This window comes from Dicentrarchus labrax, unplaced genomic scaffold (assembly GCF_905237075.1).
Source record: "Dicentrarchus labrax unplaced genomic scaffold, dlabrax2021, whole genome shotgun sequence".
Lineage (NCBI taxonomy): Eukaryota > Metazoa > Chordata > Actinopteri > Moronidae > Dicentrarchus > Dicentrarchus labrax.
This window is the reverse complement of record NW_026136719.1, coordinates 6,324,382-6,338,491: the sequence shown is the minus strand read 5'-3', so window position 1 is coordinate 6,338,491 and position 14,110 is coordinate 6,324,382. Positions and strand designations below refer to the sequence as shown.

Genomic DNA, 14,110 nt, shown 5'->3' with positions numbered 1-14,110 from the left:
TGAACTGAATTGACAAGGACTGAAACATTAAAGGAGGCCATTTATTCACTAAAAACATCTTGATTTTGTGCTCATGTATTCTCTGTTGTTTTCACTTGAAAGGACACAGCTGTTTCGGTGCAGCGTGCGACGCTGAGGGCTATGCATTATTTTCTGGCACAGTTTGTAATACTTTCTCTTGGTCTCAAAGCAACAGAGCTAACTTGCATTTTCAAGTATGATAACAAAGAGCAGCCAGAGGATTCACAATTCACCTTAAATTTGTCCTGAATGCTTCAACAATTTAACATTTTTAAGAGCTGCAAGGGTACTGTCTCTGTTCTAATGTCACTCGCTCACACACACACACACACACACACACACCATCTCAGTGTTATAATGACGGTATTTACAAGCATCCGAGACCAAAATGAAGCATGTCAGCGTGTGTGTGTGTGTGTGTGTGTGTGTGTGGTTGTACATGTGGCCTACCTTTGTTCAGGTGCGAGTTGGCTTTGGTCTTGTCACTGAAGCCCTGACTGCGTCGGTTCCCAGCAGCACTGACCGAGCCTCTTGGAGGGATGTCACTGCCGGCAGTGGACACCCTCGCCGAGGGGCCAGGAAGTCTGATGGAGAGAGAGAGAGAAAGAAAGAGAGAGAGGGAAGTAAAGAAGAGAAAGGAGGAAAGACAGAAAGGGGGCATAAATAGGACAAACACTGAGTTTGTTGATGACTAAAGGCGATATGAGAACTTCTGAATACTCCCTCATCTCACACACTGAGGGAACAAATTCGGCTACTGCAGGTTTGTAACGCATTCTGCTGGGACAAGCACAGATCCAGGCCATCCAGGGCATTGCTTAATTAGGACTGAGTGTACAGGGACCATGCAGGTAGAGGAGAGCTGCAGATTTATTACAGTAAGCGTTTTACGTGAACAGACGGAACACGCTGCAAAGGTTAACTGGCACTTGTAGAGCATCTCATCCTTCTGCATGTGCAAGAAACGTATGCAACAACGCAAACACACAAAGTGTGTCGTCCAAAATGTATAACACGAATGTCACACGGTTCAGGCAAGTGCAAACAATGGCAAAAAGTATTCATTTTACATTATTTTTCTGTTTTTTGACTAGGCACCATGTCACTATAGTAAGAAAAGTGCGGAAAAATGGGCATTTTTCACAATGTGAATTTTCAGTCAATGCCCGAGGAAATTGACGCACTTCAACATCCAGAGAGTTGCTGAATACATGATATACACTTTTTTTGACCTCCATTGAGTCTACCACAAATCCATGACTAAACTAACCACTCACTAGCCATCTTGCTGCTGGGATTTTTGCCTACTTTCTTTATGCTTTGTACTATTTTAGACTCAGCGAATGTTCCCACGTTACATGTTTACGTCTGGATCATCTTCAGGCTAAAAGTCAGTGGCTTGGATTAGAAGGTACAGACAGTACCTGAACAAATATATACTCAACTATTGTTTGCCTTTCTTCCAGCTCTGCTTGGCCCCACCTCCCTATGTACACCTGCAGTAATCTCATGGAGACAGATGAGCTCACAACTACATGGACATATATGAATGGACAGGCTGACAAAGTGCAGGTCCCAGGGGAGCTGTGAGCTCAGCAGCCTCAGATTACATGTCCTGCCCCTTTATTTCCCTGCATGGATTAGACAGGATATACTGGCCGTGGATAAGCCTTGGTGAATTTTATGACACATTAATTCCACATTGTAAGTCGGTCTGTTGCTTTTGGTGAGGCCCGTGAGCCAAGCTGCAATCAAACCAGGCCGTGGCAAAGAGACTGCTAATGAAATGCTAATTCACCAGCAGCGACATCATCATCATCATCCTGGGACTGTGAGGTGGATGCTGATAAGCAAAATTACAGCTCTCAGTCTCAGCTCTCGTTTACATTATGGAACTCTCATTTCCGGCATGCCATTCACTTTGACTGGCAATTATTTATCTGGCCATTGCGAGGTAATAAGTTTTACTGCATTATTTTGTCAAGAGTAGCCTGAGACCATTTGGTTTTCAATTATGGCACGACCAGTCAGTCTATTCCCTTCCCCCTTTGGACTGACAGTGTATAGAAGAAATATTTGATTTGACGGTTATAAAAAAAACTTTATATATTTCAAAATTTGAATATGGGCTTGGGCAATGTGTCAAAACGAATGTGTCTGTGGGCATTGAGCGAGGACAGCACTCTCAGACACATCTCTGCCCTTTGTTTCCTCTCAATTTATATTCAGACACTGTTGTTTTTCGCCACATAATTATCATATTTGCTCAAAAAGAATAAAGTTCCAAGGCTTGCAGTGCACCGGTACTCAGCTCTGAACTATCTTAAAACTTCTAGGTTTTTATTCAAACATGTATTTTAAAGTGATTATATTACTTATGCTTCCTTTTACCTTGGTCTAAAGTTGTTTTTTATGTGTGCTGCAAGCACTGTCTTCCATTTAGATTTTTTCACATTGGCTGTGTTTGTCCTGCGAATGACTGAATGGTAGTGATGTGGAAGAGATCTCTTATCATATTTGTTCAATTCCAGTGCACATTATCTCAGAAACAGAGGTTGATTCATTTATTTAAGACATTTGTTTTGTCAAACCGCAGCTCATAAAAAAGAAACAAATAAAACAGAAAATAAGAATATATATAAGCCTTTTACTTCTTTTAAATCCATTAGAAGTAAAAAAAACTTACGCATGCTGTTTGATTTGAGGATATCTGTATATTTTCTGATTGAGGCATTTGAGAGAAAATTTTAGCCATGTTCGACTGAAAAACACCAGGAGAAGCTAAACTCTTCATCTTGTAATTACACATGCTGACCAGAAGGTGGGGCCATTGCATTGCTCAGGAGAGGAGCTGGTGTGGGGCAGGTGCAATGCAAACAGAATCTGGGATGGGCAGCATGCAAAACCACATCCTAAATCCAATTTCAAGGTGCATCATCACATAATGAGACACTGCATGCTAAAAAGGAGGCAAAGACACCAGATAAATTTGAACAACACAGTATTATTATTACTCCACTGCCACAGATTCTCTCTGCGTTAATTATTAATGTCACATTATATGGGGGATGTGCTTGTCAAACAAACCCACACACACACACACAAGCACATACACACTTACTTAAGGGTTATCTAAAGGTCTTTCACAGCCCATTTAGCAGGCTTGCCAAATGAGGCGCGCTGCCAGACAGACAGGGACGTCCGAAAATGAAGCCTGGAGCTTTAGTTCCTATCTGCTCAACACTACCACTCATGCATATTAGATAGTGCTTGTAGTAGAGATTGCCCTTAATCACGGACAAAGAAACAACATGAAACTCATTACACGACCAGGAAATCTTATCCTTGATTAGGGGCAATTTCTACTTTCTTATTTCCAGAAATGGGAAGGGATAGGAGGTGTGGTGGAGGAAAGAGAGGGGAGGAGCAAGAAAACAGAAAGGCAGGTGAAGCTGACCTAGAGGTCTTTTTCTGACCAAGGGAAAACTTGAGTAGTTTACTCTGAGACCCATCCCTAGAGGAGAAGGAAAGAGAAGGGATATATGGAAGAGGACAGAGACGGAGAGGTCAGGTTTACAGTTATAAATGACAGGAAGTGTGAACACGGAGATTGAAATGACAAAATGATGGATTAGAATAGCAGCAACAGCAAGAAAGTGAAGAATACAGAGGAAACAAAACCCATTCACCCAGTTTCAAGGTTACATTTCTATTGCTTCCAGTTTCCAGAGTTTGCATGAACGGGCCAGTGAGCCTCACCTGGACTGCATCTCGGCCTGTGCTGCTTTCTGGGCTGTAAGGGCAGGAGTCCCATGCGGAGAGTGGCTGAGCTGGGCCGGGGCGCTGCTCTGCTGGCTCAGGGGAGGGTGTGTGCTCTGGGACTGGGCGGCGGGAGGGAGAGAGGGCTGGGAGTTCTGCCGCTGTGCCTGCTGCTGCTGCTGTTTGTAGCGGGACAAGCTGAAGAAGAGGCCGAGGATGGCTTTCAGATTACCATTCCGAATCTCTGGGTCAGGGAAAAGGACAGTGTGGAATATTAATAAGGAAAAAGGCAGATGAGGTGAAGAAAGGAGACAAAAGCTGTAGAGAAATTATGTTACTTCAACCGTGCATGATGACAGCTGCAGGGATGTTCTGTGCTAAGAAACTAAAGCTACTAACTTTATGCTTCAGGACAGCTCTATGACTACAGCTTCTACGGTCTATTGAGATACTGTTGGTATATTGTGATAATGACTCATTCCTTAATTGCCTTTCCATGCTTACTTAATATTTAGTATCACAGGCAGAAAGTCTCATTTATACTATACATTTATACACAAAATTAAGCCGGCAGTGTATTGGAATGAAATGTAATGTGAGCAAAGAAAATTATACATTTGACTTTAATGGTCACAAAAGAGCTTCCAGCAATCTCATGCCATTGGTGGCATGTTTTTCAGTTGAATTCCACAGATTTATACCAGCTTTAACTGAACTGTTTACTGTTTAGAAGAAGATGCAAGCCATAAGCGGACTAGCTTCTACATCTGGCATTGATACAATTAAGTGAACGTCCTGGCATTTTCTTACAAAGCTGTATTCAGCAGCAGCCTGAAAACACAACAAATACAATCTAATTTGCTGTCCATTGCTGGCTTTATTCAACAAAACTCACTTATAATATAACTTTAAATTTAAAATATTATAAACTTAATAATAATATTTGGAGAACATGTACTCCATACAGAATAGATAATTGACCCAATGTCATTCTTGCTGTGAGGGATCACTGTCTCACTAATACACTGTTCAGCCCAAATATAGAAGCATTACTATTGTTGTTTCTAGGTTCCTTGTGAATAATAGGATGTAAGCATTTAAGCCAGCATCAATCTTTTTTTTTGAAGTGGACTACATTTAAACACTGCACTGTTGTGAGCTTTCCGGTACATTGGTTCTATATGTAGTGTAATCGAGCATACATATTTTAATGTGTACTGTCTGGCATTAATGTAGTGTGTCCTGGCAAAAGAACTTGCCAATACAAATGCCTCAATGTATCAAGTTGCCATTCTTTATCTTTTTTTTCTCCCGTAGCACAAAGGGCATTTGTTTAGCAGCTAGGCCTGACCCGGACCTAGGTCTGGAGTCTACCTCTCTTGTTCCAGTGAAAGCAGAAGTCCAGCTTACCCTCTGAAGACAGACCCTGGATGTTGACTCCTTTGGCTGCCAGGAAACTGAGGCAGGCATCGATGTTCTCAATCTGGACAGAGAGACACAGACACAGCTGTAAGACACTGCACCCTGCACATTTCCATGTGAATTTGCATATTTGTATAATTTGAGGAAGCGCGCTGGTCTGTCTTTAGCACGCTTCTCCTGAGAGTGTGATGGCAAAACTGGGAGTGAACATCTACAAATCTGATCTACAAAGGAAAGTTGGCAGCACAAAATGTACTAACCTGTTACAATTTGCGAGAAAGAGGTGCTGAACATTAACACTGACACGGATGAAAATGTTGGGATGAAAGATGTTATATCCTTCAATATTCACTGATTTGATACTGAAAAATAAGCTGCTAATGGCAAACGAAATCTGTTTATGTTCATTGGATTGTTTTTGGGGGTAAATACTTTTATTTCAGTGACCATACATTTCAAATTTTAGAAACTTCTCATAAAAATGCTTACATCTGATAAGGCATCTCAATCAGTTTAAACTGCATCTACATCCAGATCTGCACATAACAGACAATAATGCTGATTCACTGATAGTCCATGAGGAGAATAACAACTTGATAACTGTAGGTGGAATCCCATCAAACTGCTCACAGAATTGCTCAAAGTAGATGCATCAGATAGGCTACACCTCCAACCAAAGGAAATGGTATGGGATGTTAACATTTGCCACATGGTGACATAGTCAAAACAGGATTCAAACCAGGCAGACTTTTATCAGCAGGGCAACAGAGAATCAAACCATCTATTCCAACTAAGTTGCTATGACAGCAGCCTTGGCAACCGGAACAGACTGCTGAGCTGTCACTGGACTGCGAGAGGATTTGATAGGCAGACGGGCTTTGTTTAGGGCCCACGTGACCCATTATACACCGAGTGTGCTGGCTGGCCCACGTAATCACAAAGTAAACCACATAAAACAAGTCATCAAGCAGAGTCACTGCAGATGAATGAGCGATCAAAGTTTACCAACTGTTGTTTTCGATGAGCAAACACAGCAGGTACGCACACACACACACACACACACACACACACACACACACACACACACACACACACACAAAAAAGATATCAATATGGCACAGCCGTTGCTCTCTCATATTACATACAGTGGCAGACTGTAAGGTGGTACTCTAGGCAAAGCAATTAACTAAAGAATTGACTGTGAAATGGACATTAAAGCATTTTACTGTATGCACAAAGGTTAAAGAGGTGGTAAATCTCTTTTAGCATGACATTTATTACAAGTGAGAGTAGATTTATAACTGAATGGGTTTGTACAACTAGCCCATTGTGAAAAAACAACAGCTCAAATATAATCCTCACAACCAAGGGAGTACAGATATAGAGCAGTGATACTCCAAGCGGTTTCTAAACTAAAATACATATGAACTGTGTCCTTTATAAACGAGGCCGGGTGTGGGCTGCAAACGGGAGGGTCCCGCTCGCTAAAGATTAATGACATGATTACACTTAATATGCACCGACTAAATATAGCTTGACCTACAGCTCCCTCTATGGTTCTCCTGTTAGGAAGTATCCGGCTGTGAGGTGAGAAGCTGGAGTAAAAGCTCATTTACATCCGCCTCTGTGAAAATACATTAACGTCTACTGACTGCTGTTCGTACTGTTACTACAAAATCTATGAATCCACATCAATAAGCCTACTAAATCCACTCTCACTACTTCTTTAGTGCTACTCACACCTACAAGCTTACTTCTATTAGTTACCACCACTATTACTTTTATATTACTTCCATCCACTAGCCTGTCACATTTAGTTTCATCCACTACTATTTCACTATTAGTCACACATTACATCCACTGCTGTATTAATATTAGTTACATCCAGTACCACAGTAAATCACATCACATTTTTATCAATTAACTGTACATGCACTAGACACATACACCATACTGCTACTAGTTACACTTACTATCACAATATTATTGACTACATCCTCTCCCACCTTACTATTAGATACTACTCAACTTCCATCAACTAGGGCAAAAGCAAGTGTTACCATATCAATACTAGTGACATCTGCTACCAACAATATATGCTATGAACGCATAAACTACTAACCAGATTATCATTTGCCGAATCCGCCATATGATCACTAATAACTGTTCACTACACATTCATGTATACCCAAAACCAGATTTTAACCACGTCTATCTACTACTGGACTATTAGTAAACACACAACGATTGATTACTACTTGCTGTATCATTTATGGGATTACAAATGACTACCTTCACTATTGTACCACACTTATACTTGATTAGTACTACTTATTCTACTCCTAATTTAAGCTCCATGTCTATCTCAGCCATGCTTGTGCGTGAAGAGGCTGGCGGACTTCCGGTCACTGGTCTCACTGAAACAGCAGTGCTGACCCTGCTGTCATTTCCGTAACCTCTGACCCCAGAAACAGCTGTTAGAGGGGCTGACATATGTTATCCTTTGAGGTGATACAGCAGAAAACATAGGAACAGCAGGAATGCAGACTATGGCCCTCTCCGAATACCACAGGCTCCCTAAAAATAAACCTCTCTGAAATATCCCTTTAACCTCACTGACATACCCAGAGAGACTTTCTTTAATACCTCCGGACTAAAGTGCCTGCACCACTCCCCGACTGGCCCAAATTCCCTGGTAGAAGTTGAAGTTTAAATAGCAGCAGCCTGCAGAAAATATGGTTCATTAAGATACCCCATCATAAATGCCAGGCCCGTCCTGCTGAGATGCTCCCAAGTCCCGCCTCACAGGGGGTATAAATACTGAAACCTCTTGCTATTTAAAACCTGCAGGGACCAGAGCTCAGAAAAGCCATTGGAACACTATCCAGATCAACAATCTGCCATCAGTGACAGAGCCTGAGATCTTCCATATAGGTCTATATGTTAAATAACCAATCAGTTTATCTATGAGTTTTCCTCTAAATAGTCCTCTCCTGTGTATTCTTTTACTGCAGCATCCACACTTTGAATCCAACTGGGGACCTTTGTTGTATGTCATCCCTCCACCTTTGACATTTCCTGTCGCCTCACCTCTCTGATTACGAAAGGCCCTACCTTAAGCCAGTGTTTGGTTTGTAATATTATGTTACTTTTCTGCCAATAGATCCTCCTAAATGTTAGACATTGGACTTTTGAATCTTAACCAGTTAATGAAAGAACAGTTATTCATTAAATTACACAATAATCAACCATTACAACTATTGTTGACTAAAGACATATTTACTTTTCATCTTGTTTAACCAGATATCAACAGGAATAAGAAAACGGTACCACCAAACAACTAAATGAAACCAGAAATATGATGTGGATCAACAACACAGTGTTTTCTATAATGTACGTCCATCCATTATTCCTCTGTTCTCCACAAAGTGTTACGACAACTGAAAAGATACTCAAGTAAAAGTAAAACGACAAAATTGTGCTCAAAAAGAAACACGCCATCGAAAGAGTAAGACCACTAAATCAAGAAAACACAGAGGAGAATACTCTTGTTCATTCCCTTCTAAAACTCTACTGATAATAAAATACCTGTAAACAAGCCCAGAGAGAAATCCACAACAAATCCTTAAAGAAACAGAACGACGCCACTGGTTTAACTCCTACCTGCCTGGATGTGTGATCTGTTCCTGCAGTGAGACTGCTCTGACGGACCTCACACCTCCATCCAGGCCACCGTCACCTCCTGCTCCGCTCCGGCCTCCGGCAGCAGCGTGGGGCTGGCCAGCCGACAGCCCTCTGAGTAAACACTTCTTTCCATCACACGGATGCTATTGTTGTGTGTGTGTGTGAGACAGAGAGAGAGAGAGAGAGAGAGAAAGAGGGAGTGTGAGAGAGAGACAGAGACAGAGAGAGAGAGAGAGAGAGAGAGAGAGAGAGGGGAAAGGAGGGAGGGACAGAGGGAGTGTGTGTGTGTGTGTGTGTGTGTGTGTGTGTCTGAAGCAGGATTTGACTGATAGGAGCTTTTGAAGGCTGATATTGAGGCCGATATCTTTCAACCAAACCAAAGTTAAACCAAGCTTACAGCTGATCATAAGCAAGCAATGCTTTCCTGTATTCAAACTTGACAGTTTTAACTTCAAAACCTTACAATTTTGTTTTGCCTTGAACCTTATTCTTGTCAAAAAGCCTCAGAGACAGCATTAAAAGTATCAACTTAATCTGCACTGATTATTGTTCCTGTAGGTCTGTAAATGTTAACAAGTTCTTTAGCAACAACACACCACTTCTCCAAATAAGTTTGGCTAACCTTATTTAAAACCTGTCTGAATGACTAACTTGTGTTTTTAGCCGTCTAACTTCATTTTAATGAGTTCAATGAACTGTGAGAACTACAAAAATAAGCCCCAAGTTGTAATAAACTGGAATTATTCTTTAAACGGTGAATTCGTTTCCAGAAAAGCATTACTGGACAAATGAACCAACACTACAACCTCCTTTACACTGTCACTAAACAACATGATTGGCTAATATCTGATTTCAGAAAAACACAATATTGGGCCAGTTTCTTGCCACTCCCATCTGACATCAGCAGCTTTAATGCAGAACGCTCTCCATCATTTGACTGTTGGGTTTTGTGGAATCTGATCACGTAACACGGTTGTGAGACAACAGTTTGTGTGTGTGTAGCTGTATATATACGTGTGTGTGTGTGTGTGTGTGTTTTTGACTGTGTGGTTAAAGCTGTCAGTATCTGCCCACGCATACTTTCACTCTCAAGAGGTTTCACACATTACAGCTACCAGCTCACCTGCTGAACTTTGACATCTACCTCAATAATTCTCTCTCAATCGACTGAAAAATGTGTGCAGAGGTTTCTGCACCTCAGAGGAGTGCTGGTTTTCACTGCTTATTGATAAAATATGATGCACCGGCAGTTATGATACACACCATGATGCCAGATCACACATATTGACTTCAGGCAGCATAGTCTGTCTTACTGCTTCTTTAAATGCATTTTTATTCATGTCTTTAATCACATTATGTTCACAGTGTGCATCCTCCTATAGGATTTATTATTCTTTATTTTTGTTTTTCATTTTGCTAATTATACTCAGGCTGACACTGTCTGCTTTCACAAATAAAAAACAAGCTGACTACATCAACATTTCCCTGCCGAACTGTGTACAGAATAATTTAGGCAAAGCTGCTTTAATTTGTTGTCTTTAGGGATGTCTTTGCTTGTTCAGAAGACCTTTGCAAATTTGTTTTCATTTAAAAACAAGCCCCATTGTTCAAAGGTTGAGGGTTTTGGAATGAGTATAATTTATAAACTGTTGTGTCATACCTCCTATGAATGGACTAACTGTTATTGCAACAGATGACTTACTTATGCAACAACTGAGCCCAGTATGTCTGTGTGCGCTGTATGTGCAAGAGGTGGACAAAATAACAAGAACACCTCGCAATGCATCATGCGATCACATCTCGGGGAAAAAAATCATCATTATTGCAGGTATATGATTGCATTATTCACGCAGTGTTATTGTGTCCACCCCCTTTAGGTGCTGTTTTTAGGTTGCCCGGGGCTCTGTGACCTTCGTGTGGAAGACAAACTGTCTCCAGTCTGCCAATAAAGGTCCATGCTTCTGAAATTGCGATTTGGGGTTTGGTATATTTGGTTGCTTGGAAACTGTTTCTGTGATTGCTTGTTATTTTCAGTCCATCATGTGATCACCTGAGTTCTGACCAGCTGACACAGTTGGGGATTTCTCTTTCTCTCACACACACACAGAAAGTACCGCTCCCTTTGATCAAACATTAACCAGCCTGTTGAATCATTTATAAAACATCTGGGTCTTGTCGTGCTTACCAGCAGAACGTTTCAAAATCTATAAAAATACTAAAATTGATCTGCGTCAGAAAAAGCAACCATCTACCAGTGTGATCTTCACTGTAGAGAATACAGCTACACAGAGACACATACAACTGTGTGCACTCAGGTTAAATATTAGGTGTGTTCCCGTCTGGTAAAAACTGTGTGGCAGTTTTAATTGACACTGCACTTGAAGGTGAAACACAGGTTGAATGACAAAGAAAAGCTCTTTTGTCAGGGCAGAATCACGGTGTATGAGCAAAGAGCTTGACATGCAGTCGAAGAGTTGTATCCTCATATAACATCCCTCCGTGGCTGCTGAAGTTTCCTTCAGTCTGTTTTTCATGCAGCCCTTTGAACACCTGGTCCTGCTGATTTCTACCTGTGTGTGTGTGTGTGTGTCTGTCAGTCTTCCTCCTCACCTCTCCCTCTCTCTCTTTTGCAGCAGTAGAAAATATGCAGGTTGGAAAGGATAAACCAGTCCGGCAAACAGGGTTTTAAGAATACAGGCCATAATTAAACCCAAGAGTGTGTGTGGCGCCCTGGCAGCTCACCTGGTGGAGCACAGACACCATGCACTAAAGCTGAGTCTTTATCCCGGAGGTAGGGGTTCCAGTCAAGGGCTGCATGTCATCAATTCTCTCTCTTCAGTTCCTATCCAACAACGGCAAAAAGCCCAACAAACCAAGACAGAAACCCTTTGACAGGTACAAACCCAGACTTGTACTGTCTATTTCTACCTCAATATCCAGTAGAGACACACAGTATAAAGCACTGCGTGGCTTATCCATGAATTTGTAAATATATATGTAATGGATTATACATTTATAATATAAATATAGGTATTAATTGTCCAAAATGTCATCTGCTGAGGCCAATGAGATAATGTGATTTAATAGGTCAGGTCATCCAATTTTTGTAGATACTTAGATCACCATCAGGGCGAGCGGGTCCACCATGTTGAACTGCCATGTTTCTACAGTAGCCCAGAACAGACAAACCAAACACCGGCTCTAGAGAGGGCCTTTCGTGTTTTTCTGAAGTTTTGCAGCCACCATAGTTCCTCCTACACGCTTGAAAGGCGTAATCTAATCTGCAATTTCCCCTCTACATGCCGCCGAATCCTTCAACCTGTCCCTTCACAAAAACTCAACAACAACATCTCTTTGAGGAAACAGTGTCTCATTTAAACTACATTCAGTAAGTTGGCTCATAGTATCTGAAGTAAACAGTAAAATGAATCCACTCCTAGATTTTAATGGTGCACTGAATAAATGAGGATGCTGAAATGTTTGGCTGATAAAAACATTTCTCGTTAGGCCGTGTTTAATTACTAGTTCTATTTCTAGTTAATTTCCGAAGCTGCTGCATTAATGCGTGCTACTTGGATGAGCCACCGCGTGCATGTTTGTGTGTGTGTCTCTGTGTGTGTCTGTGGCATCCTGTGTGGTTTTAACAGCTCGGTGTCAAATCAACACCCTCGCTCTGGGCTGGACCCACACACACAAACAAACAAACACACACACACACACACACACACACACACACACACACACACACACACACACACATAACACAAACAGAGCCTGACTGGGTGGCAAAGGAATGACCCAATGATGGGGGTCCGTTTAATGAGGATGCGACAGTTGTAAAAACAGCCTCTCACTTCGGGCCGGACAGCCAGCATGCTAATCAGCTAGCGTGAGTGAGAGGTGAGAGCTCCACGGTTTATTCCACTGATGGAGCTTATTTCCATGTTTATTCGTTTAGCGACAGAGGTTAAGTTAAGTGGTGGTAATTGGCAGCAGCTTTGGAAGCTTTGGGGGTTTGAATGCAATGAAACAAAGTGCAGTAAAAGTGGGCTCTCATACTCCTTAACCCCAGCTGCCAACTAAACTCTCAGGACCCGTGTGTGTGTGTGTTTGTGTGTGTTTGTTTTGACAGCACTACAACACACAAAGCAGATATTTGCATAATGACTGCGGTTGCACCTGCCCTTAGCACTGCTTGAGTGCGTCAGATTTTGCTTTTAAGCTGACAAACCTACTGAGATTATACGCAGCGATCCAAAAATACTCACAAACTGCAGCATCTGAGTTTATCCATGCACAATAAAAGCAGTTTTTGACAGCAATTATCCAATAAACAATATCACACTGCTTGAATGCACGCTATAACATTACTTTTTGTTTCCCTCTTGATTGACACACACACAGCATCTATAAACATCTAGGACACAATCACAGGCATATTATATATTTGGAACCACTTGATTTGTCTCAAAAGTATCCTGCAATCTTCTTTTAGCTGCTGTGTTTGCAGATGACAGCGTGGGGTTGGGGGCAACACAGGATGTTGATAACAGCACAACAAAACCACAGAGAGATGGCCAGACTAAAGAGTACAAAACGCTCAATTACAGGTGACTGGGGGGCATAATCAGCGCTAATGGGAAAGGCCTAATTGATAGTGAGTGGGACAGTGAGTACGGAGGGGAGTGAGCCATATTCGAGTGTGACTCCATACATGTACTTCTGTAATGAAACAGAGACTAAATCTATATAATATTCAAACAGAAGGGGGGAAATAGTATAGAGAGTGATGGATTTGCAGTCTGTTTGTTTGTAAATGAATTATGTTTTGTTGGTGCTCGCCTGTAATCCAACTGTAAAGAAAATGATCCCAACATCCAAAAGCTTGACTCGAAAAATTGATTGAAGAGGATTTTTTTAAATACAAGAACAGTTAACAAGAACTAACTGTTTTCTGATGATATAAAAAGGTTTACAGTAGTAATTGACTGTTTACTGTACATGAGGACCCTGTGCCATGAAGCCATGAAGCCAGATAAGTGGGTTAAGCCAGCTATCTTTGGGCTTAACTCGGGTTTTCTGCTATCATGAAGCTGGTATCCCGACATGTACAAACACACTGACTTTAAAATAAAGTGACAAGTAATGAAGAGCAATAGGTAATTTAGGGATAGGGAGGGATAGTTTATTACACTAAATATAATAATGACAATTACAGATGAAT

General features: G+C 41.4%; 1 protein-coding gene and 1 long non-coding RNA gene across 15 annotated transcripts in view; one reads left to right on the top strand and one right to left on the bottom strand.

The window, feature by feature from the left end:
- nav2a (neuron navigator 2a) overlaps window positions 1-14,110 on the bottom strand; it is a 213,885-nt gene that overhangs the window by 65,232 nt on the left and 134,543 nt on the right. For 11 of the 14 annotated variants that reach the window (XM_051379464.1, XM_051379457.1, XM_051379458.1 and 8 more), the window contains 4 exons: window positions 5,191-5,263; window positions 3,781-4,024; window positions 3,479-3,535; window positions 472-605 (listed from right to left, as the gene is read on the bottom strand). In XM_051379464.1, the coding sequence (XP_051235424.1) occupies window positions 472-605; window positions 3,479-3,535; window positions 3,781-4,024; window positions 5,191-5,263 (508 nt within the window). Of the gene's footprint in view, window positions 1-471; window positions 606-3,478; window positions 3,536-3,780; window positions 4,025-5,190; window positions 5,264-8,865; window positions 8,879-14,110 lie in introns of those variants that run through there. The other 3 variants (XM_051379460.1, XM_051379471.1, XM_051379468.1) reach the window with 2 other exon arrangements.
- Window positions 6,029-8,593, top strand: LOC127351703 (uncharacterized). Its single transcript, XR_007880936.1, has 3 exons — window positions 6,029-6,239; window positions 8,217-8,332; window positions 8,506-8,593. It is a non-coding gene; the product is annotated as an uncharacterized LOC127351703 (long non-coding RNA).